Source organism: Colletotrichum chrysophilum (genome assembly GCF_026319265.1).
Source record: "Colletotrichum chrysophilum strain AFK26 chromosome Unknown scaffold_57, whole genome shotgun sequence".
Classification (NCBI taxonomy): Eukaryota; Fungi; Ascomycota; class Sordariomycetes; order Glomerellales; family Glomerellaceae; genus Colletotrichum; species Colletotrichum chrysophilum.
This window is the reverse complement of record NW_026517344.1, coordinates 1-17210: the sequence shown is the minus strand read 5'-3', so window position 1 is coordinate 17210 and position 17210 is coordinate 1. Positions and strand designations below refer to the sequence as shown.

Genomic DNA, 17210 nt, shown 5'->3' with positions numbered 1-17210 from the left:
GGTACCAAAAGTGAAAGACTTGAGTGCACATGAAGCTTGAGGTTCCAGGCATTCACCGGAGATTATGCTGTACGGAGTCCGAAAAACAGGAAAATGATGGTATCCCCGAGACGGAGGAGGGTTGCCAGAGTCAAGTAACAGCCATAAAAGGATGAGACTCGCTCGAGATGCTGGAGATGTAAAAGTGGCAGACATTGCAAACCTACATTTCAATTACTCCTGCCCTGAAATCTATCCTGAATCTTTTCCAAAGACGCCATGGATACCATAGGCTTCGTTCGCGCTCAGCGACAAAATCTTCCCATCGTCCCAACAAAGGAGACCTGTGCTGGCAAAACCTTCATCATTACAGGGTCAAACTCTGGCATTGGCTTCGAAGCTGTCAAGCACCTTGTCAACCTTGGATCAGCTCGTGTGATTATCGCCGTCAGATCCATTGAGAGAGGTCAAGATGCAAAGGCTCGCATCGATGCCTCCACCGGCAGACCGGATGTCACCGAGGTTTGGCAGCTCGACATGTCATCTTATGACTCCATCCGAGCTTTTGCGAAGAGAGCTTCTTCGGAGCTCAGCCGTCTTGACGGATTGGTTGAGAACGCCACTGCAGCCCTGGATGAGTGGACAGTAGCTGAAGGCATGGAGACAAGCATCACTGTTAACGTCATCGGCACAGTCATGCTGGCACTGCTTCTTCATCCAAAGTTGATGAAGACGGCCAAGACTTCAGACTCGCCACCGCATATCGTGGTTGTTACATCTGGACTTGGTTTCACGCAGCCGGACTTCCTAAAATACGGAGACGAGGATGTCTTTGATGTCTTGAATACCCAAGGAAAGTCTCCCATGGAGAAAAGGTATGTCACAACTCTTCTAGCTACTCTTCACTCATCAAAATAAGAGGTGCCATGCAAACGGCTTGATGACTAAATGACTGCAGATACTCCGTCACCAAGCTGGTTCAGATACTTGCCGTCCGACAACTCGCGACCATCCTACCAGCATCTCGCACCGGTGTCGTCTTGAATCTCCTCAATCCCGGGCTTTGCAACACCGGTCTGGCGAAATATGGCAGAATGGCCCTACGGCTTCAGGTTTGGATGATGAATGCGGCGATTGGAAGAACCCCGGAGATGGGGAGCCGCACAATCTTGCATAGCATGTTTGCTGGGGCAGAAAGCCATGGGCAATATATCTCAGATTGCCAGATCAAAGAGTAAGTCTACATCCATCGACTACGAAGCATCCATCGGTATATAGCTAACTCATACACAGCCATTGGGTGCCCGAGTGGGTGAAGAATGAGAGCGGGCAAAAGTTTCAGAACATGGTCTGGACTCAATTGGCAACCAGACTAGAGAAGATCGAGCCAAGATGTACGAAGAACCTGGTCGGTTGATATCTTCAAATGTTTGATTCAGCTGCTGAAAGCTCAGCCGCATTCCTAAATATTTCTATGATCGGGTAATTGGAAGATTCAGAACCTTTGTCCATATTGCTTTGCCTTGAGGGCAATGAAAAGAACATATCCAAGTAAACCGTCGCATCTCTGCTTCAATCTGCATCCATTCCTGTAGTCCCGAAATTTTGATTTCCAGATGCAGAAGAGGAAGGAGCCACGAATCATCCTCCAGTTCAAATACAGATATGCTTCCGAGCAGTAGAAGCCAAAGTCTGACTTGACCGGAGCATGAGACATCGCCTAGCATCTCTTCTATGACACCTTTGAGTTCGTCCCGTAGCAGGTCGCAGCGCAAGTGCCGTTGACGACCAAATTGAAGCATCAGGCTGCTGATGTAACACGCCAAACCTGAAAGACATGCTTTCTGCACCGTGCTGAATGTAGAATTATCTGCCAGCCGTATTCGGACCAGTCGATGACAGAGAGATACCAGCGTCCCCTGAAAGTCATACGAGGCAAGTGTCGGTCTCCGTTTCTCACAGATATCGTTGAACATGAAACAGCATCTTTCGATGTCACTGACGAGTTGACAGACCACAGATGATACACCTTGAAAGATGACAGATAGAGTTCCGGGCATACGCCCCTGTGTAGTTGCCAATTCTTCCACCACGCGTTTGGGTATCTCCATGTAGGGATACCTCGGCCAGGAGTTCGTGTGCAGAGCATATTGCACATCAGTCCTAACACCAAAGTCAGTAATTTTCCACAGCCGTTGGCCATGTTCGCAACTCACCGGCATATCTTCTGCAACACCTCCAAATTGTCTTCGAAAACGCGGATACCTCCACGAAGTTCAATCATTCGATAAAGCCCTCTGAGATGCACGTTGTACTTTTCGAGATCACCCCTGACAGATTCCTGGACACTAAACATGCATGCAAGGCCTATGGTTGTGTCCGACAAAGCCTCAGCCCCAGACAACCTCTCGTTGATCATGTTGAAAGCTTGGTTGGTATGCAGTATGGCTTGCTCTGAGTCCTTCTCTGACCGTTGAAAGAAGTCGAGGCATGTTGCAACCGTAGCAAGTGAAACGTGAAAAACTATTTGGTGTCAGAAGACTTGTCTCAAAATGCAATTCATTGCACGAACAGGCTTTATCATTGATGATGTATTGGAGCCATGCAGACTTGAGGGGGTCAGGTGCGTGGCAGATCTCTGGAGGATAGATAGCATCACCGACGACACTGAAGACTGTGATAATGCCATTAGCCAAGCTTCGTGTCCCAGCGCGGTCCATACGTACACTGATGAAGCAACAGCCGCGTATGTGGTAGTAATTCTGCCCCTGGTGAGAAGTTTGAGATGTCGTTTCCAACCATGCGTCGCAATGATCCTATCACTCCCGTAGGTTCGACTGTCGATCTCTGTGTCTGCTTGGCGCCGTGGACGCTCTTTCGAACACGTCTTGATAAAGTTTTTCCGGCGTTTTTCCCCTTCATAACATGACTTCTGGCAGCCTTTCGGCTGCTCCGGGTATCATTTCCAGCTTCAACGAAATGGAATTGCATCTCTGCATAAGCCGATCGACGCCCACAGTTGTTTTACCCGTCGTTATCGGTGCGAATCATGAGGGGTTCGGCTACAGGCAGGCAGAAGAGAGAGAGGGTGAAGATGACTGGCAGTCAGTTTAGAAGCCTAGAGGCTGACGCGCGAATGAGTTGAAGACGGCAACAAGCCGGGGTTAATTCGATTAAACCCGACCACTAAGCAAGTAGCCATCCTCACGAATTTGAACGCGGCGCAGCAAGGGCATTGGGACTTCAGTCACCGAATATCCCCCAATCATTCACATTCTCCTGAATAAGCAAGAACGTCCGGGATCAGCAAGTGGACCCCTAGAAGGACAGTACTTATGGCAACTGTGACAAGTGTAGGCTCTTCACTTAAGTCAGTTGTAAAATGCCGAGCCTGGGCTCATTCGTCGCCCCGAGCAGAACCCCTTGAAAGAATTCTGAACCTTCGGCTAGATACCAGATCATTGCGTTCCCAACACTAATGAGCAGGAAATGGACCATGAATTTGTCGCCCAAGCATGGATCGTACCTAACCTCCACGGAATTTCCCCGCACATCCACCCCGGCCAGTCACCGCCGAAAATGCTGGCTCGGGTTCTCGGGCCCTCAACATGCTGGAGTTCCCCCGCAGCCAAGGAACACAAAATAGGAACGCGCTAATGAAGGGGTTACCCCAACAAGTAACCACTGACACGTCTCCATGACCTCGGCAGACACGATCTGAGTCGATGCAAGGGAGCGCAGGGCGCCGGCTTGTCACGGCCTTCGCGGGTGAAGAGACCCATAACGCAGCCAGCCCCCAATCTTGATAAGAATAATGCGGGGAAGCGAGTCGGAGGCTGCGATTCACCAACACTCTCATTTCTCGGTCAGACCCCCTTCAACTTAACTTACTTCACGTCACATCCCCAAGCTCTCTTCATTCCGCGTGCACTGGCCCCTCTCCGAACGCCGCCAATTGCCAGTTCCGCGCGGGCCTTCACTTTATTTTGTCTTTCCACTGTTCCCATTCAGCCGGATTGGGCCTCGTCAAAACATCACCCCCCACGATTCCTCATCAAGTCTTCGTTCATGAACGCAACGCAGCTTACATGATACATCTTTGCTCATAGTGGAGACCACAATAACAAGAAACGGAAACAAATTCACAGCATATTTCACAATGGCAACAATTGTTGAGAAGCGGGGTGGCCAGACCATCTACCGATCTCCCGACACAATTGACCTCCCAAAAGTCGATTTGCTAACGTTTTTGTTTGGTATGTGTAACCATCCACAGCCTCCACGTGCCTTACTATAGACATTTCAGCCTTTGATACTTAACGCGGCCTCAGATTATCCCAATGAGAGACTCAACGACGACACCATCCTCCACGCGGAGGCCGCAGACCCCAGCAAGTCTATCACCAAGGGGCGTTTGGTGACCACCCTGAAACAACTTGCTCACACCCTGCGCCATAAATATGGCATTCAAAAAGGAGATGTCGTACAAGTCATCTTCACCGGCCACTACATGGCTCCGGCCGTCTTCTACGGCATCATGGCCGCCGGCGGGTCCGTCGCAGCGTCAACTCCGTCTTCGTCTCCGCCTGAAGTCGCCCGCCAGATCAATCTTACCGAGAGCAAGATGGTCATCTGCAGCCCTGATCTGAAAGCTCTAGCCGCCGCTGGAGGAACGGCAGCCGGCCTGCCTGCAGACCGCATTCTCTATATTGGTGACACACACGAGTTCAAGCTCTTTGAAGCTAAGACGGACAAGGAAGTGCCACTGTCAAAGGAAGAGTTGGATTGGGAACGCGTCACGGACCAGACGCCCTTGGAGAACACTGTCGGTTGCTACATCTACAGTAGTGGTACCACTGGCGTCCCCAAGGCCGTCAAGATTTCGCACGCGAATATGATCGCCCAAACAATGTTCATCTCCACGCCCACGATCGAGTACTACAAGAAACGCCCCGGTCCTGGAATGAAGTACATCACCCTGGCTCATCTTCCGGCAGCCCATATCTCAGGCCTGCAGGCATACATTGTGAACCAGACATTCATGGGAGGCGTCGTCTACTGGATGAAAAAGTTCAACTTTCCAGAGTTTCTAGGTTACATGAAGAAGTACAAAGTCACAACATTCTTCAGCGTACCCCCAATCTACCTCATGATCGCCAAGTCTCCTCTCGTCACAGACCAATTTGATTCTGTTGAATTTGCGCTCACCGGAGCGGCAGCACTCGGAAGGGAAACGCAAATAGAAGCGCAGAAAAAGATTGGAAAGGGCAAGGGAATCCTCGGCCAAACTTGGGGCCTCAGCGAAACAACAGGCGGCTTTACTATTCTTCCTCGACATATGACTGACGATACCGGCAGCGTTTCTCCGATTGTCGCGAACTGCGAGGCTCGGCTGGTGGACGAGGAAGGCAAAGACGTCGAGGTTGGAGAACCTGGCGAGATGTGGTGCCGTGGACCAATCGTGACGAAGGGCTATTACAAGAACGAGCAGGCGAACAAGGAGGCCTTCGTCGACGGCTGGTTCTGCACTGGCGACAGACTCTCTTTCAAGGATGGCAAATTTTATTTTGTTGATCGCAAGAAGGTACGTCTTCACACAGTATACCAGAAATATCACAGTCATCGATAATTGACCGACGTGAATTTAGGAACTCATCAAGTACAAAGGATTCCAAGTTGCTCCGGCGGAGCTAGAGGCCTTGCTAGTGACTCACCCAAAGATCCAGGACGCAGCAGTCATTGGCGTGGATGGGGAAGGGACAGAGCTTCCAAGGTGCGTAGCGGTTGGACTGCTTAGAGATTCTTACTAACAGCTTCCTCAGGGCATATGTGGTGGCGGACAAGAAGCAAATCTCAGCAGAGGATATTGCTAAATGGGTCGAGGGACAGGTCGCCAGCTACAAGAAGCTGCGGGGCGGGGTCATTTTCATAGATGCTATCCCCAAAAGCCCTTCTGGCAAGATTCTGCGAAAGGACTTGAGGGCTTTGGTCAAACGCGAGACTTCTGCGAAGCTCTAAGGCTGATCCGGAAAGCTGTGCGTCAGGAAATTCTAATGGTAGTCGGACGAAGAAATTTCCGTGATGCTTTGGTAAATGGCTATCACGGTACTAGCTTGGACATTTTAAGTTAGCAGAAAAGGGAAGCGGCTACGAAGGGTTGTCTAGAGTTTGTCCACCTTGTGCGTTGAACTACGTTAAGGAGAAAAGATACAACTTGTTACAAGCCATTGTGTTAATTGGGACTTGGGTATATATTTCTTTCCTCTTCAAGAGAAAATGCACTTTTCTCTCTTCCGACCATTTATCCCACACAGTCCTCTGTTGCATACAATTGTCACCACTCACAGCCTCCATCGCAAATACCACACGCCCTATTCTATCAACATGGGCCTTCGAACGGTGCTCGGTAATGCCATTGCAGGTATCAAAAGTGATTTCGAAACCGCCGCCTTCTTTCTGTTCAACTGCAAAATCCCACGACGACATCGCAGGCATTGTGTCGAGTGCGGCCGGACTGAGGTTGGCTATCAAACCAACCCGGATGTCATTACCATTGATGCCCCGCCGCCGTACTCTCCGTCGCCATACTCTCCGCCTTCATATTCACCATATTCCTTGCCTTCATATCCATCATACTCTCCGCCGCCGTATCACGGTACCAGAAGCCGATTAGATACATTCCTTGACGACTTCTCCTACTACTCCTCCGAGTACTAAGACGACGGCACGATCCAATCAATTGATATGTGTTGTTCCCACAACCTCCTGCGTCAACTCCGTCGGCCGTGGCATGATGAACTCGGTTTCAAAAGGAGCCTAGGACCTCTCGCAAACAGACCGCCAAGTATGTCTCTGGAAAGAAAAGCCGGCCAACCCCCCGTTAGACTGTGGTCAGCATGGCGATATTAGGGATCTCAGTCAAGCAAGCTTCGTCTGGACATGTTCGAAGGCCTCATTACAGCCCAGCTAATGCTCGATAGCAAACCCTTAGGACTTATCACATCAGTCCATTCGGACCTCTCCATTTCGACTACTGAATACAGGGGTCGCAGCGAGACAACGTCATCACAAGCGTCATCATTTGGATGTCCTTTCGAGGCACATGCTACGCCGAGTGCCGTCACATTTCCGATTCTTGTATATAGACTTTCACCTCGATCAAAATCTACCAATGGTAGTGTCGAGGTCATCAATTATCATAGGCCATAAACGATAACGGATTTGCCTTCGATGGTTCTTGCCCACCTGGCACCTTGTCGACTAGCAAATATTGCCAGAACTCCCAATCCATATCCATACTCTCACGTCCCATTGCAAATGAGCCATCATGGATATCTTGTGGTAGCTGCTGCCAATCGGTCATCACAGCGTTGTTGTCGCCGTCAATGCTAGCGTTGGATGGGAGGCTGTACGGAGTGTGCGGGCCACCGTCACCTGACACCGTCGTGGAATTGCATGTGGGATTCTGTTCTTGAAAACCCGGACTAGATTCCCTCCGGAGGCTTGACATGAAGGGCGGTTCTGCTAGCGGTGGGAAGCCGCGTTGTTGTCCATTGGCTTGTGCCTTTTTCCAAGACCTGTATGTGAGATTTCCAAGAGCTCGGTACAAAGGCTCATTTCGATTCGAAATGAATGACGGGTGGTGCTCATAGACTTGGTTGATCACATCCCATGCTCGCTCTGCGAGCTGACCATTTGCGCAGCTGGGAAGGGTTCCGACCAGTAAGACAAACGTTTCGAAGGGAAAGAAGTTGGAAACGTGCCATAAGAAGTGTTGAAGCGAAGGTGTTGTATGGGCCACAATGTCGTATTGAATGACCTCCATGCTATTTTCCAGGAGCATCTCTATTTGGTCTGGACTCAATTCTGTGTCTTTGTCCTGGCGCCGCATGGGATGGCAAGTCGATATCCTGAGCTGGCATATAGCGGATCGAGCCATGCTCAGCGCTAGTTGGTTCAGGGGAATGCCTTTGTCGATGTTTCTCAGATACCTGTGCTCAATCGTGTTTTCAAGGTCGTCAACAGCTTTCAGGAACTTGGCTCTCCCGTCACTTGATGTTCCGAAACCAGGGAGTGTCTTTTGGTGTATCATCCACGCTCCAATCTCAATTCGGACGGAGCAGAAAGCCATCTCCGTGGTAATTGGCGATGGAGGGGGCGGCAGCCCCATAGACGGCACGAGATCTCCATCATTAACGTTCACAGGCTTGTTGGTGTCACCAAGGAGGTAGGCTGACGGGTTCATAGAAGCCCCAGTCACCTGAGCGGCTCGGCCATCCAGGATGATAATTTGCCACCAAACCCGTCGTCGCATCTCCGCTTCGAATGGGGAGAGACCCTTTAGGGACGTTTCGCGGTGTAGGCCCATTCTCTGGCCCATCCGGGTGGCTAGGCCAGTCATGAGCCAGAGTATATCGTTGTCGCAAAGATACCGGAGAGCGAGCTTCACCAAGCCGGTCAGTCAAGTGTACAGATCGAAAAGGGAATTCAACGCAGACCTACCAAGTAAATTGTGAATGTTTGGAGCACTCTGAGGTTCGTAGACCTGAGGAAGTCGACTCTACTCAATGCCGCCTCGGTAGCATACCGGTACCTCGCAAGGTGCTTTTCTCTCGGCTCGTCGAGAAGGTTTCGACACTCTTCGTCTGTCAAAGAGACAACTGCGATAAGGTAAATGGAGAATATGAGAGCTTCCGTTGAGCGATCGGTTGCTGTGGGATTTGAGAGCATTCTAAGAACCTCTTCCTGCATAGACGGACCATGGATGATCTTCGTCAGAGGATGGACGTTGCTCAGGAAGACCTGCCATAACTTGAATGACTGAATAGGCGATGGGTGTAGTAGCTCTGGGGACTGCATCTGTTGGTGGCCGAAAATGAGATTGATTTGGGGTGGAGACGAGTGTCTTGCTGAAGATCTCTCGTCCTCTGAGCTTGCGCTTCTAGGCCCTAGCTATGATGCATCGTTAGTCGGGCAACGAGTACCATCGCCAAGGGGACTCAAACTGGCTTACCTCGCTGCCGAGGCTCGTCCACAGCTTGTTGCTTTAGAACAAAATCATCAGCCCATACACTACAAATCATAACTGCGGTCAACCCACTCCTCAACATAGCGTCGCTCGTCTCCGCTTGCAACGACTTGCCCGGTGCTGCCGGACGGACCACCAGATGTTGGTCTCGGTCGGCTCTGGGTTCCGCGAGAAGATTTGATGCAGTCTTTGCCTGTTTTAATACAATATGTGCATGGAGTATGCCCATTGCATCTAATCTTGCGGTTCTGGCATGGGACGCACGAGTGCCCCCTGGTGATCTTCAATTCGGCCATATCGGAGGTTTGAAAGACGGCCCGCTTCGTGGTGGGAGAGGTTCGCAGAAAGCTCGTATGATTCGAAGGCGGCGTGAGTACGACGGCCCCAGAAAACATGAAAGAGGGATGCTTTTCAAGAAATCAGGTGCTCGCCAGATCTTCTCTTTCCGCCGGATACGTTTGCTTGCCGAGAAGTCGATGTAAAATATGGATCCCCGTCGAAGGTCTTTCCGTTGGCTTTTGCGTCTGCGCCACAGAATTGCGTACGAAGATCAAGCGAGACATTTTATCAGTGTTGGAGTGCGGACGGTGTCGATCGAACGATTAGTGCATGCTGCGTGGTGCCGTTGGTGTGCTTTGCGGGACCGCACGCCGGCGTGATTGAGGCGACAGAGGAGCTTCGGTCCCGAACTAGTACCCGAGCTAACACAAAGTCCGCGGCCGCTTACGTTTTCTTCTCGGGATGACAGCCCGGGTACCCAAGGAATTCTGAACTAGGGTTAGCGTAGCGCCTGTCCAAGCACATGCGGAGATTGCGCACGCGTGCCGCGCCCCTCGGTGGCTTGTTGTTTCCATCCTCCGAGCCAGAATTCAAGGACGCAGGACTGTGTCGGTCCCTTCAGCGCGGGACCGCTCTATCGGCCCCACATCTGAAATCTTGCGTGCCCGGCGCCGAGTCCCGTTCCGCGATGACGGTCAAGTCTTCATCGGCACCGTTTTGCAAGAATCCTCAATCATGTTAAGTATGATGACTTTGAATAAATATGCTACAGAATCACCTGAAGTGCCTCTTTCAGAATATTCATCCATCAAGCATTTCAACGCATCAACGCACAAACAGAGGAATTTACTACATCTTCTGCTGTCTTAATACTTAACAGCCCTGCTCGATACCTCGCATCATGTCGGACATTCATGACCAGGAGGGAAATGGTCTCCCCGACGAAAAGGTTGCTATGGAACCTCCATCTGAAGCGAATGAGGAAGGAAATGACGAGTCTCAATACCCACAAGGGCTGAAACTAGCCGTCATCATCCTTTCCAACATGATAGCCATGTTCCTTGTTGCCTTGGACCGAACCATCATCACCACGGCGATTCCTCGCATTACGGATGGTTTCCATTCACTGAACGATGTCAGCTGGTATGCGAGCGCATATCTGATTACTAGCTGCGCTACGCAACTCCTTTGGGGCCGTATCTTCACCTTCTACTCAACGAAAGCAATTTATCTCATCGCAATCTTTCTCTTCGAACTGGGCTCGCTCCTCTGCGGTGTCGCCCCCAACTCAGTCGCCTTCATCATCGGCCGTGCCATCGCTGGTGCGGGCTCAGCAGGCATCTACTCCGGAAGCACTATTCTCATTACGAGTATCACTCCTCTGCACAGCCGAGCTGGGTATGTTGGTATGATGGGCGGTGTTTTTGGCATTGCATCAGTCATTGCACCTCTCACTGGAGGTGCCTTCACTGATCGTGTAACTTGGAAGTGGTGCTTCCTTATTAAGTATGGTAACCCCTCTCTATTACATCAAGTCAATCTGCTAACAGTTTCATGACAGTCTCCCTGTTGGAGGCGTCGCAGTTACTGCTCTCCTTGCTCTCTTCCCGAAACTTTCTCCGAAAGAGTCAGCTCCGCTCAAGCGACAAATCAGACAACTTGATCCCCTTGGAAATCTTGTCTTCCTGCCTGGCGTCATTTGCTTGATTCTCGCACTACAATGGGGCGGAGAGAAATACACCTGGAACAGCGGACGCATCATCGCTCTCTTGGTTCTTGCTGGTGTTCTCCTCATAATATTTGTCAGTGTTCAGATCTGGCAGCGGGAGAATGCCACAGTGCCGCCTCGTCTTTTCACGATCCGCAACATCTGGCTCGGAGCAGTCTTCTCATTTTGCCTCGGAGCTGTCCTCATTGTTTTCTTGGTCGCTTTGCCGATCTGGTTCCAGGGCATCAGAGGCACCGACGCCGTCACCTCTGGCATCGACACCCTTCCTCTCGTCCTTGCTCTCGTCTTCGGGGCAATGGTATCCGGTGCTATGATCAACGGAATTGGATGGTTCAACCCCGTGTTCTTCTCCTCGGTCATCTTCATGTCTGTAGGTGGAGGACTAATCTCAACATTTGGTGTTCACACACCAACGCACACCTGGATTGGATACCAGATCATTCTTGGTCTCGGTATTGGCCAGGGTATGCAACTCGCAAGTCTTGGGGCACAGGTCTCACTGGAGCAGAAGGACGTGCCCACAGGCGTTTCGCTGATGTTCTTTGCTCAGTCACTAGGTGGCTCGGTACTGGTGTGCGTTGGTCAGGCTGTCTTCAATGAGTCATTAACTTCTCGACTCAGCCAGTTTCCTGACTTGGATGTTTCCAGACTTGCTGGTCAGGGTGTCACACATTTGCGGGATATCATCCCCACGGATATTCTGGAAGCTGTCCTTGGTGAATATAACGCAGCGCTCAGAAACTACTTCTATGTTGGGCTGGCGGTAGCATGCTTTGCTGTTGTGCCTTCTTTGGGTATAGAGTGGAGTAGTGTCAAGGGGAAGACTGGTCATTGAGTCACAGGAACGGCCTTGCGATAGACGCAAGGCCTTATTGGAAATTATAGATATATCTCTTCTTTAGTTCAATTGATGAACAAAATTTTAGCCTCCCGACTTCCAAATGCCGTGGAGTGCATCATCTAGTATTCCCACGAGCCACAGGAAAGGAAGCATCTGTGATTCATGGATGACATATAGAATTGACATACCTCGGTGCTGTCATTCAGCCCGTGTATCTTTTAGCCAATAAGCCGTCACTGATGCCTAATTTCTGCGCGGTATATCAGTCACATGATCGCCTTTGCCTCTCGCGTAACAGTGTGAACCTCAAACAAACACCTGCTCCCTTAAACTGCAATACGATTCTGCCCTTTCAATGACGTTTTGTTCTCTCGTCATTCCTCCCCATCTGCATCATAACTAGAACAACCAGAACCATGTCTGAACCAATCGAGACAAATCCAGGCGAGGACATGGTATTCTTACTTCCCCTCCCGCAGAGGGAATTGATCCCGACGCTTCGCGTGAGTTCCTTGACCTTTTCCGTACGGAAAGTGGTCGGGATATTCCTCTCGCGTCCTATTACATTGATAACCTTTCCCACGACTTCAACTTCGAGGACTAGATGCGCTGGGTCACCGATCCCGACACAGGTGATACCGCCATGCACGTCGCAGCCGCTGTTGGAAATATCAAAGCCTTCGATGCCACTGCACAAAGCTTTGGGAGGGAATGGAGTCGCAACAGCTGGTTCATGACATGCTTCAGAGCCGTCTTCTTCCTTCGCAACAAGGCTGGAGATACCATCTTCCACGTCGCAGCCCGCATGGGCCGTCTTGACATCATCAATGCGGCCTGGCAACACTTCTGGCAGGTCATAGACTGGGACAAAGTCCCTGACAAGCCCGGCTCTGAAGTCTACGCCCCTATTGGTCGCGATCTACCCGAGTTCGAAACCGATGTCGATCCTCTGTGGGTGCCTGACTACATGGTGGCTACTGTTCTACTTGCCAGAAAGAACGCTGCTGGGCACACCGCCGCCGATGAGGCTACTATTGCTGACTATACGGATGTCGCGGAGTGGTTGAATCAAGTACTGGATCGCGTTACTCTTGGCGGTAAAAGAGCTACAGAAAGTAGGATGGCTAGAATGGAGGAGCTAGTCGACGGTCGCTACGATATCGATGGACATCATCTCACCTGGGATCAAATCCCACGGGTAGGGCTATACTATCCTCCTAAATACAGATCCTAGCGGCTGTGTTACTCGGTCACCATTTTGACGAAGGGCATCATTACTTTTACATTCTTTGCTTGTATTGAGACACTGCAGGTAGTGTGTTTCAATTCTCAATGTGAGCTGCGTTTCCTGAAGATGATATAGTGTGGGGAATGTAACACCGAAAGAACATCATAGGAACAGCAGAACGACCTGAACTTCCCCTATCCCCAGCGTTCGATGTCTGCTTTCTCTGTTCCCCGCACGCATTGTCTATTTTTGAGTGTCACAATCTTTTCAGGTCAAATAACTCGAGGAGAACACCATAGGAAAAAGCACTTCATTTGTCCAACCCCATCCTACAATCCTTGGCATTACTCTAGCCAAGCTCTCGCCATCTGGGGAAATTTCCACCTCTCTCATCTTTTCAAACGCGGCCGATGCAGTGAAAACCTGGGGTCGAGCCGCTCTGTCGGGATAGATGTGCAAGTTGTGTACTCGGCCAACAGCTTGAGCTAGGCCTTGGGCGACAGCGCCAAGCACTTGCCAAGGGACTTGCATGCTCATCCTCGACCATTGATTCACGGAAACCAGAAAGTCAATTTTCCGCTGCATGCTTACAGCTATTTAGCCATGTGTAGCTAGCAGTCAAGACCTGGACGCCATTTGGAGAGCTTCGTTAGCTACGTAATCAAGAAATGACATAGCTTCGCGAGCTCAATGCCCACAGATGCTTGCCTGATCAACTTATGCTATCTACAAGTATATAAAGGCTTAATCTTTCCATGGCCATGGAGCCGCCTGAGACATTGTTAATGTTGTTCAGAAGTACCAATTGACCCCAAACATCTTTCTGTGGTTTCTTTGACCAGCGTCTACATCCAGCCCACACACCACACTGAGGAACCCTCGAAATGAAGATCGCTTCTACCTCCCTCTTTTCACTCTTGCCTGCTTTGGTGCAGGCTGGGGTCATTGACCGACGCCAAACCGGGGACGGACCTGGTGGCTCAGCCGACAGCACCCAAGGCGACCTGGGTGAACGCCCTCCTCCGCGATTTCCATTCCCAGTCACCAAGTTCCCTGTAGCCAAGGAGACCGTTGTCCTGGAACAGACAATGTACATTCTTCCCGGTCAGGTTTTTGACGGTGGTATGAAACGGTATGAGCGTGTTGAGGGCAGCTGCAACGAACAAGCAGGCAAGTCAACATGAACACCTGACAAGAGTCAACCCTAGGCTAACGAACACTGGGTCTTTCAGAGGGCACGGATGCTGATGCTGTCTTCAACCTCCTGCCGGGCTCGACCATTCGCAACGTCATCATCGGCAAGCATCAAGCTGAAGGCATCCATGCACTGGGTGACGCTTGGGTTGAGAATGGTATGGCACCAAATGCTGCGCATGGCATCCATCTGACCTGCCTATAGTTTGGTGGGAAGACGTCTGCGAAGATGCACTTACATCCAAGGGCCTTAACACACAACTACGAGTCATCGGCGGTGGAGCTCGGAACGCAACAGATAAGGTAAAAATTCTCTTTGGGCTGTTCGAAAGCCTTTTTTGTCTTCGATAAACATTATACGGGCCGTTTGCTGACATACTGTTCTTCCAGATCTTCCAAGGCAAGTCAGCTTCGAACGTGTTCCAGGGGCCAAGCCTAACCTAACAAACAAAAGACAACTCCCTGGGCGGCAAGTACAACATCACCGGCTTCTACGCTGAGAATTTTGGGGTGAGCAAATCGACTATGATACTAGCGTGACTTTACTGATGATGCCTCTTGTCAGACTTTCTATCAGTCCTGTGGCAACTGTCTCAATCAAGCAAAGAGAAATGCGACAATCCAAAACGTCGTCGCCGTGAATGGCATCAGGATGGGCATCGTACGTATTCTGTGGCACTCCTGAGTCATTGCCATTTGAAGGCTTTTTTCTAACAAAACCAAAGATCAATCCAAACTACGGCGACGAGTTCCGTCTCAAGAATGCACAGCTTCAAGACCTGGAAGTCATCGTGGACAAGGAAATTGCCAACAATGTCCAGACAGTTCCTTACACCATCGGCAATGGTCCAGATCTCAAGTACGCCTTATATAATGAGACCAGAGACGCGATCACGGATTATGATGGAGAGGTCTTGAATGCTTACGAGCCTGAAGAACCTTATGAGTGGCTCGAGGATTTCTGGCCCGAGGGCTTTAACTAGTGATGGTAACGGCTTGGCTCATTGCCAGAAGAGCCGCGTGGCATGAAAAGAATGCATATTGCAAGATACTTTGTTGTCAATCAATAGGAAGAGTGAGCGCTGGAACCCCTGTAGTACCATGTGGTCATGCATGTCTGGCGAACAGTGGAAAGCCCGGGACCCAAAATGGCCGGCCCCCCATCACAACGGGCGATGGAATTTGCTTCGCCGGAAGCAGATCCACACGGACGCGGAAATCGTGTCTCTGAAATTCTGCATGCAATCAGAACACCGAGTCGATAATGTTGAATGATATTCACCGTCACCGAAATTGGAAGCAGCAACTTTGTGACTCCTTGCTACAGAGGTTTGCAAAATCGGTGTCCGTTTTGCAAGTCTAAAAATTTAGTTGAGCACAGACCAGTCGGTCTTGGCGCGTACGGGGCACATTGCCAAACGGCTGGGGTACTTCTCTATGGAAAACAGTACATCAGCTGCAGAAGCCAGAACTGGCTTTTCACCTAAAATAGCTCTTGAAGGTAGCAAAGCCACCTACCTTTACTTCTGACTCTCAGCCCAAGGTATGGGGGTGTAGCAGCCCAAAAGTGCCTAACAGCCAAAACTGCAATCATCTTGCTTATACGCAACCCCACTACAAAAGGTCGCTCGAAGCGAAAAGACTCTACATATATCCAAACCAGAATAATCAGCTTCGGGATTTTTTTCCACTTCAGCCATAGTCATCCATCAGAAGGTACAGTGCACATACTCATGCCGCCCTCAACTCGCCTGTGTATCCCATCAACTGCTGTATGATGTCAGTACAAGATGACCCGCATTTTCTCCCAATTCGCCCTTTTCGAATTTTTTGACTGGTCGGAATAGGCTGGAGACCCAGTTTTCTTCGCATATCGATACTGTCACAAGAGTGTGTATGAGGCAGTCAACATAGAGGATAATTGAATGAGCGTGTATATTGATCAATCCATGATGATAATGATGATGATGATAAAAGAAGGAAAAGTCGGTGTGTTCTCGCTGGAATCCGACATCGGAATATTCGGAGATATAGGTGTTATATGCATACCTTGGATATGCAATCGTTGTGCCTGACATATCCATATTCGGATAGCCTTATCTGACAGATACACCGACGTCATGCAGCAGTCGATGGGATAGCGCCCTGTGCTAGGGATGTTAAAGATGCCCAGCCTAGCGCAGCGCGTCCTCAGAGGCAGGAACTCATAGTAATGTGCGTGCTGAATCCGCCAACCCCACGTCCAGCCGAGTACCCAGGCAACTCACAGAGCAGGCATGCCACCATCAGTTTGAGTCCAGCAATGGTGTCTGCTTATATTGAACACGACGTACGGTGTATTGGGTCTCAGCATTCAACGCTGACGCCCCTGCCTGAGGGAACGACATCACCATGTGAAAGATTAACCACCCACATTCATATTATCATCATTTTTTATTGTAAGGGTCTAAGACAAGGTTGATGTCATTGACCTAGACTATTGCTACGAGCATTCTAAACTGAAGGATAAAAATCTTACACTCGTAAGCGCTGGTGTGCTGCCCTCCTTATATAGACGTTGTGCTTCTTTCCAGAACTTTCTGTTGCTTGAACGTAAGCAAGACTCCATGTCCTTCCCTAACTTTCCATTGCTGAGGATCTAGCCGAAGCTTCACATCAGTCCACAGACCGTGATAACTTATTATTGCAGGAGTAGTACACAGCACAAAAAGAGAAAGAATGTAGAATATTCTAGGACTTCTTGTAACTGCTTATCAAGAATAAAAAGAAAGTTTCTCCCAGACCCTTCCGGTGTCACGCATTAGCGATAAGTAATATAGAGTATAACCAATGTGGGCAATCGATGTAAAGATGTGTAGCTAACTAACTAGTACTTTACAGCTGTAGATACTCTGACTTAAAACACAAAAGTAACACGCGCCCCGACTGACAT

General features: G+C 50.0%; 5 protein-coding genes across 5 annotated transcripts; all 5 read left to right on the top strand.

Moving 5' to 3' along the window:
• Positions 1 to 258: 258 nt before the first annotated feature.
• Positions 259 to 1396, top strand: COL26b_007162 (uncharacterized protein; the record flags this gene model as incomplete). Its single annotated transcript, XM_053179964.1, has 3 exons — positions 259 to 854; positions 938 to 1213; positions 1273 to 1396. The coding sequence occupies 3 exons, from the start codon at positions 259 to 261 to the stop codon at positions 1394 to 1396; spliced, it is 996 nt and encodes a 331-aa protein (XP_053036026.1).
• Positions 1397 to 4138: 2742 nt separating this feature from the next.
• On the top strand, positions 4139 to 5997 carry COL26b_007161 (uncharacterized protein; the record flags this gene model as incomplete). The annotated part of the gene is made up of 4 exons (XM_053179963.1): positions 4139 to 4235; positions 4311 to 5563; positions 5628 to 5752; positions 5802 to 5997. 4 exons carry the CDS (start codon positions 4139 to 4141, stop codon positions 5995 to 5997), a joined length of 1671 nt encoding a protein of 556 aa, XP_053036025.1.
• A 4190-nt stretch (positions 5998 to 10187) lies between these two features.
• COL26b_007160 (uncharacterized protein) lies at positions 10188 to 11850 on the top strand (the record flags this gene model as incomplete). Its single annotated transcript, XM_053179962.1, has 2 exons — positions 10188 to 10684; positions 10848 to 11850. 2 exons carry the CDS (start codon positions 10188 to 10190, stop codon positions 11848 to 11850), a joined length of 1500 nt encoding a protein of 499 aa, XP_053036024.1.
• A 422-nt stretch (positions 11851 to 12272) lies between these two features.
• On the top strand, positions 12273 to 13090 carry COL26b_007159 (uncharacterized protein; the record flags this gene model as incomplete). The annotated part of the gene is made up of 2 exons (XM_053179961.1): positions 12273 to 12311; positions 12461 to 13090. The coding sequence occupies 2 exons, from the start codon at positions 12273 to 12275 to the stop codon at positions 13088 to 13090; spliced, it is 669 nt and encodes a 222-aa protein (XP_053036023.1).
• Positions 13091 to 13968: 878 nt separating this feature from the next.
• Positions 13969 to 15261, top strand: COL26b_007158 (uncharacterized protein; the record flags this gene model as incomplete). The annotated part of the gene is made up of 4 exons (XM_053179960.1): positions 13969 to 14206; positions 14317 to 14436; positions 14733 to 14788; positions 15004 to 15261. 4 exons carry the CDS (start codon positions 13969 to 13971, stop codon positions 15259 to 15261), a joined length of 672 nt encoding a protein of 223 aa, XP_053036022.1.
• Positions 15262 to 17210: the final 1949 nt, after the last annotated feature.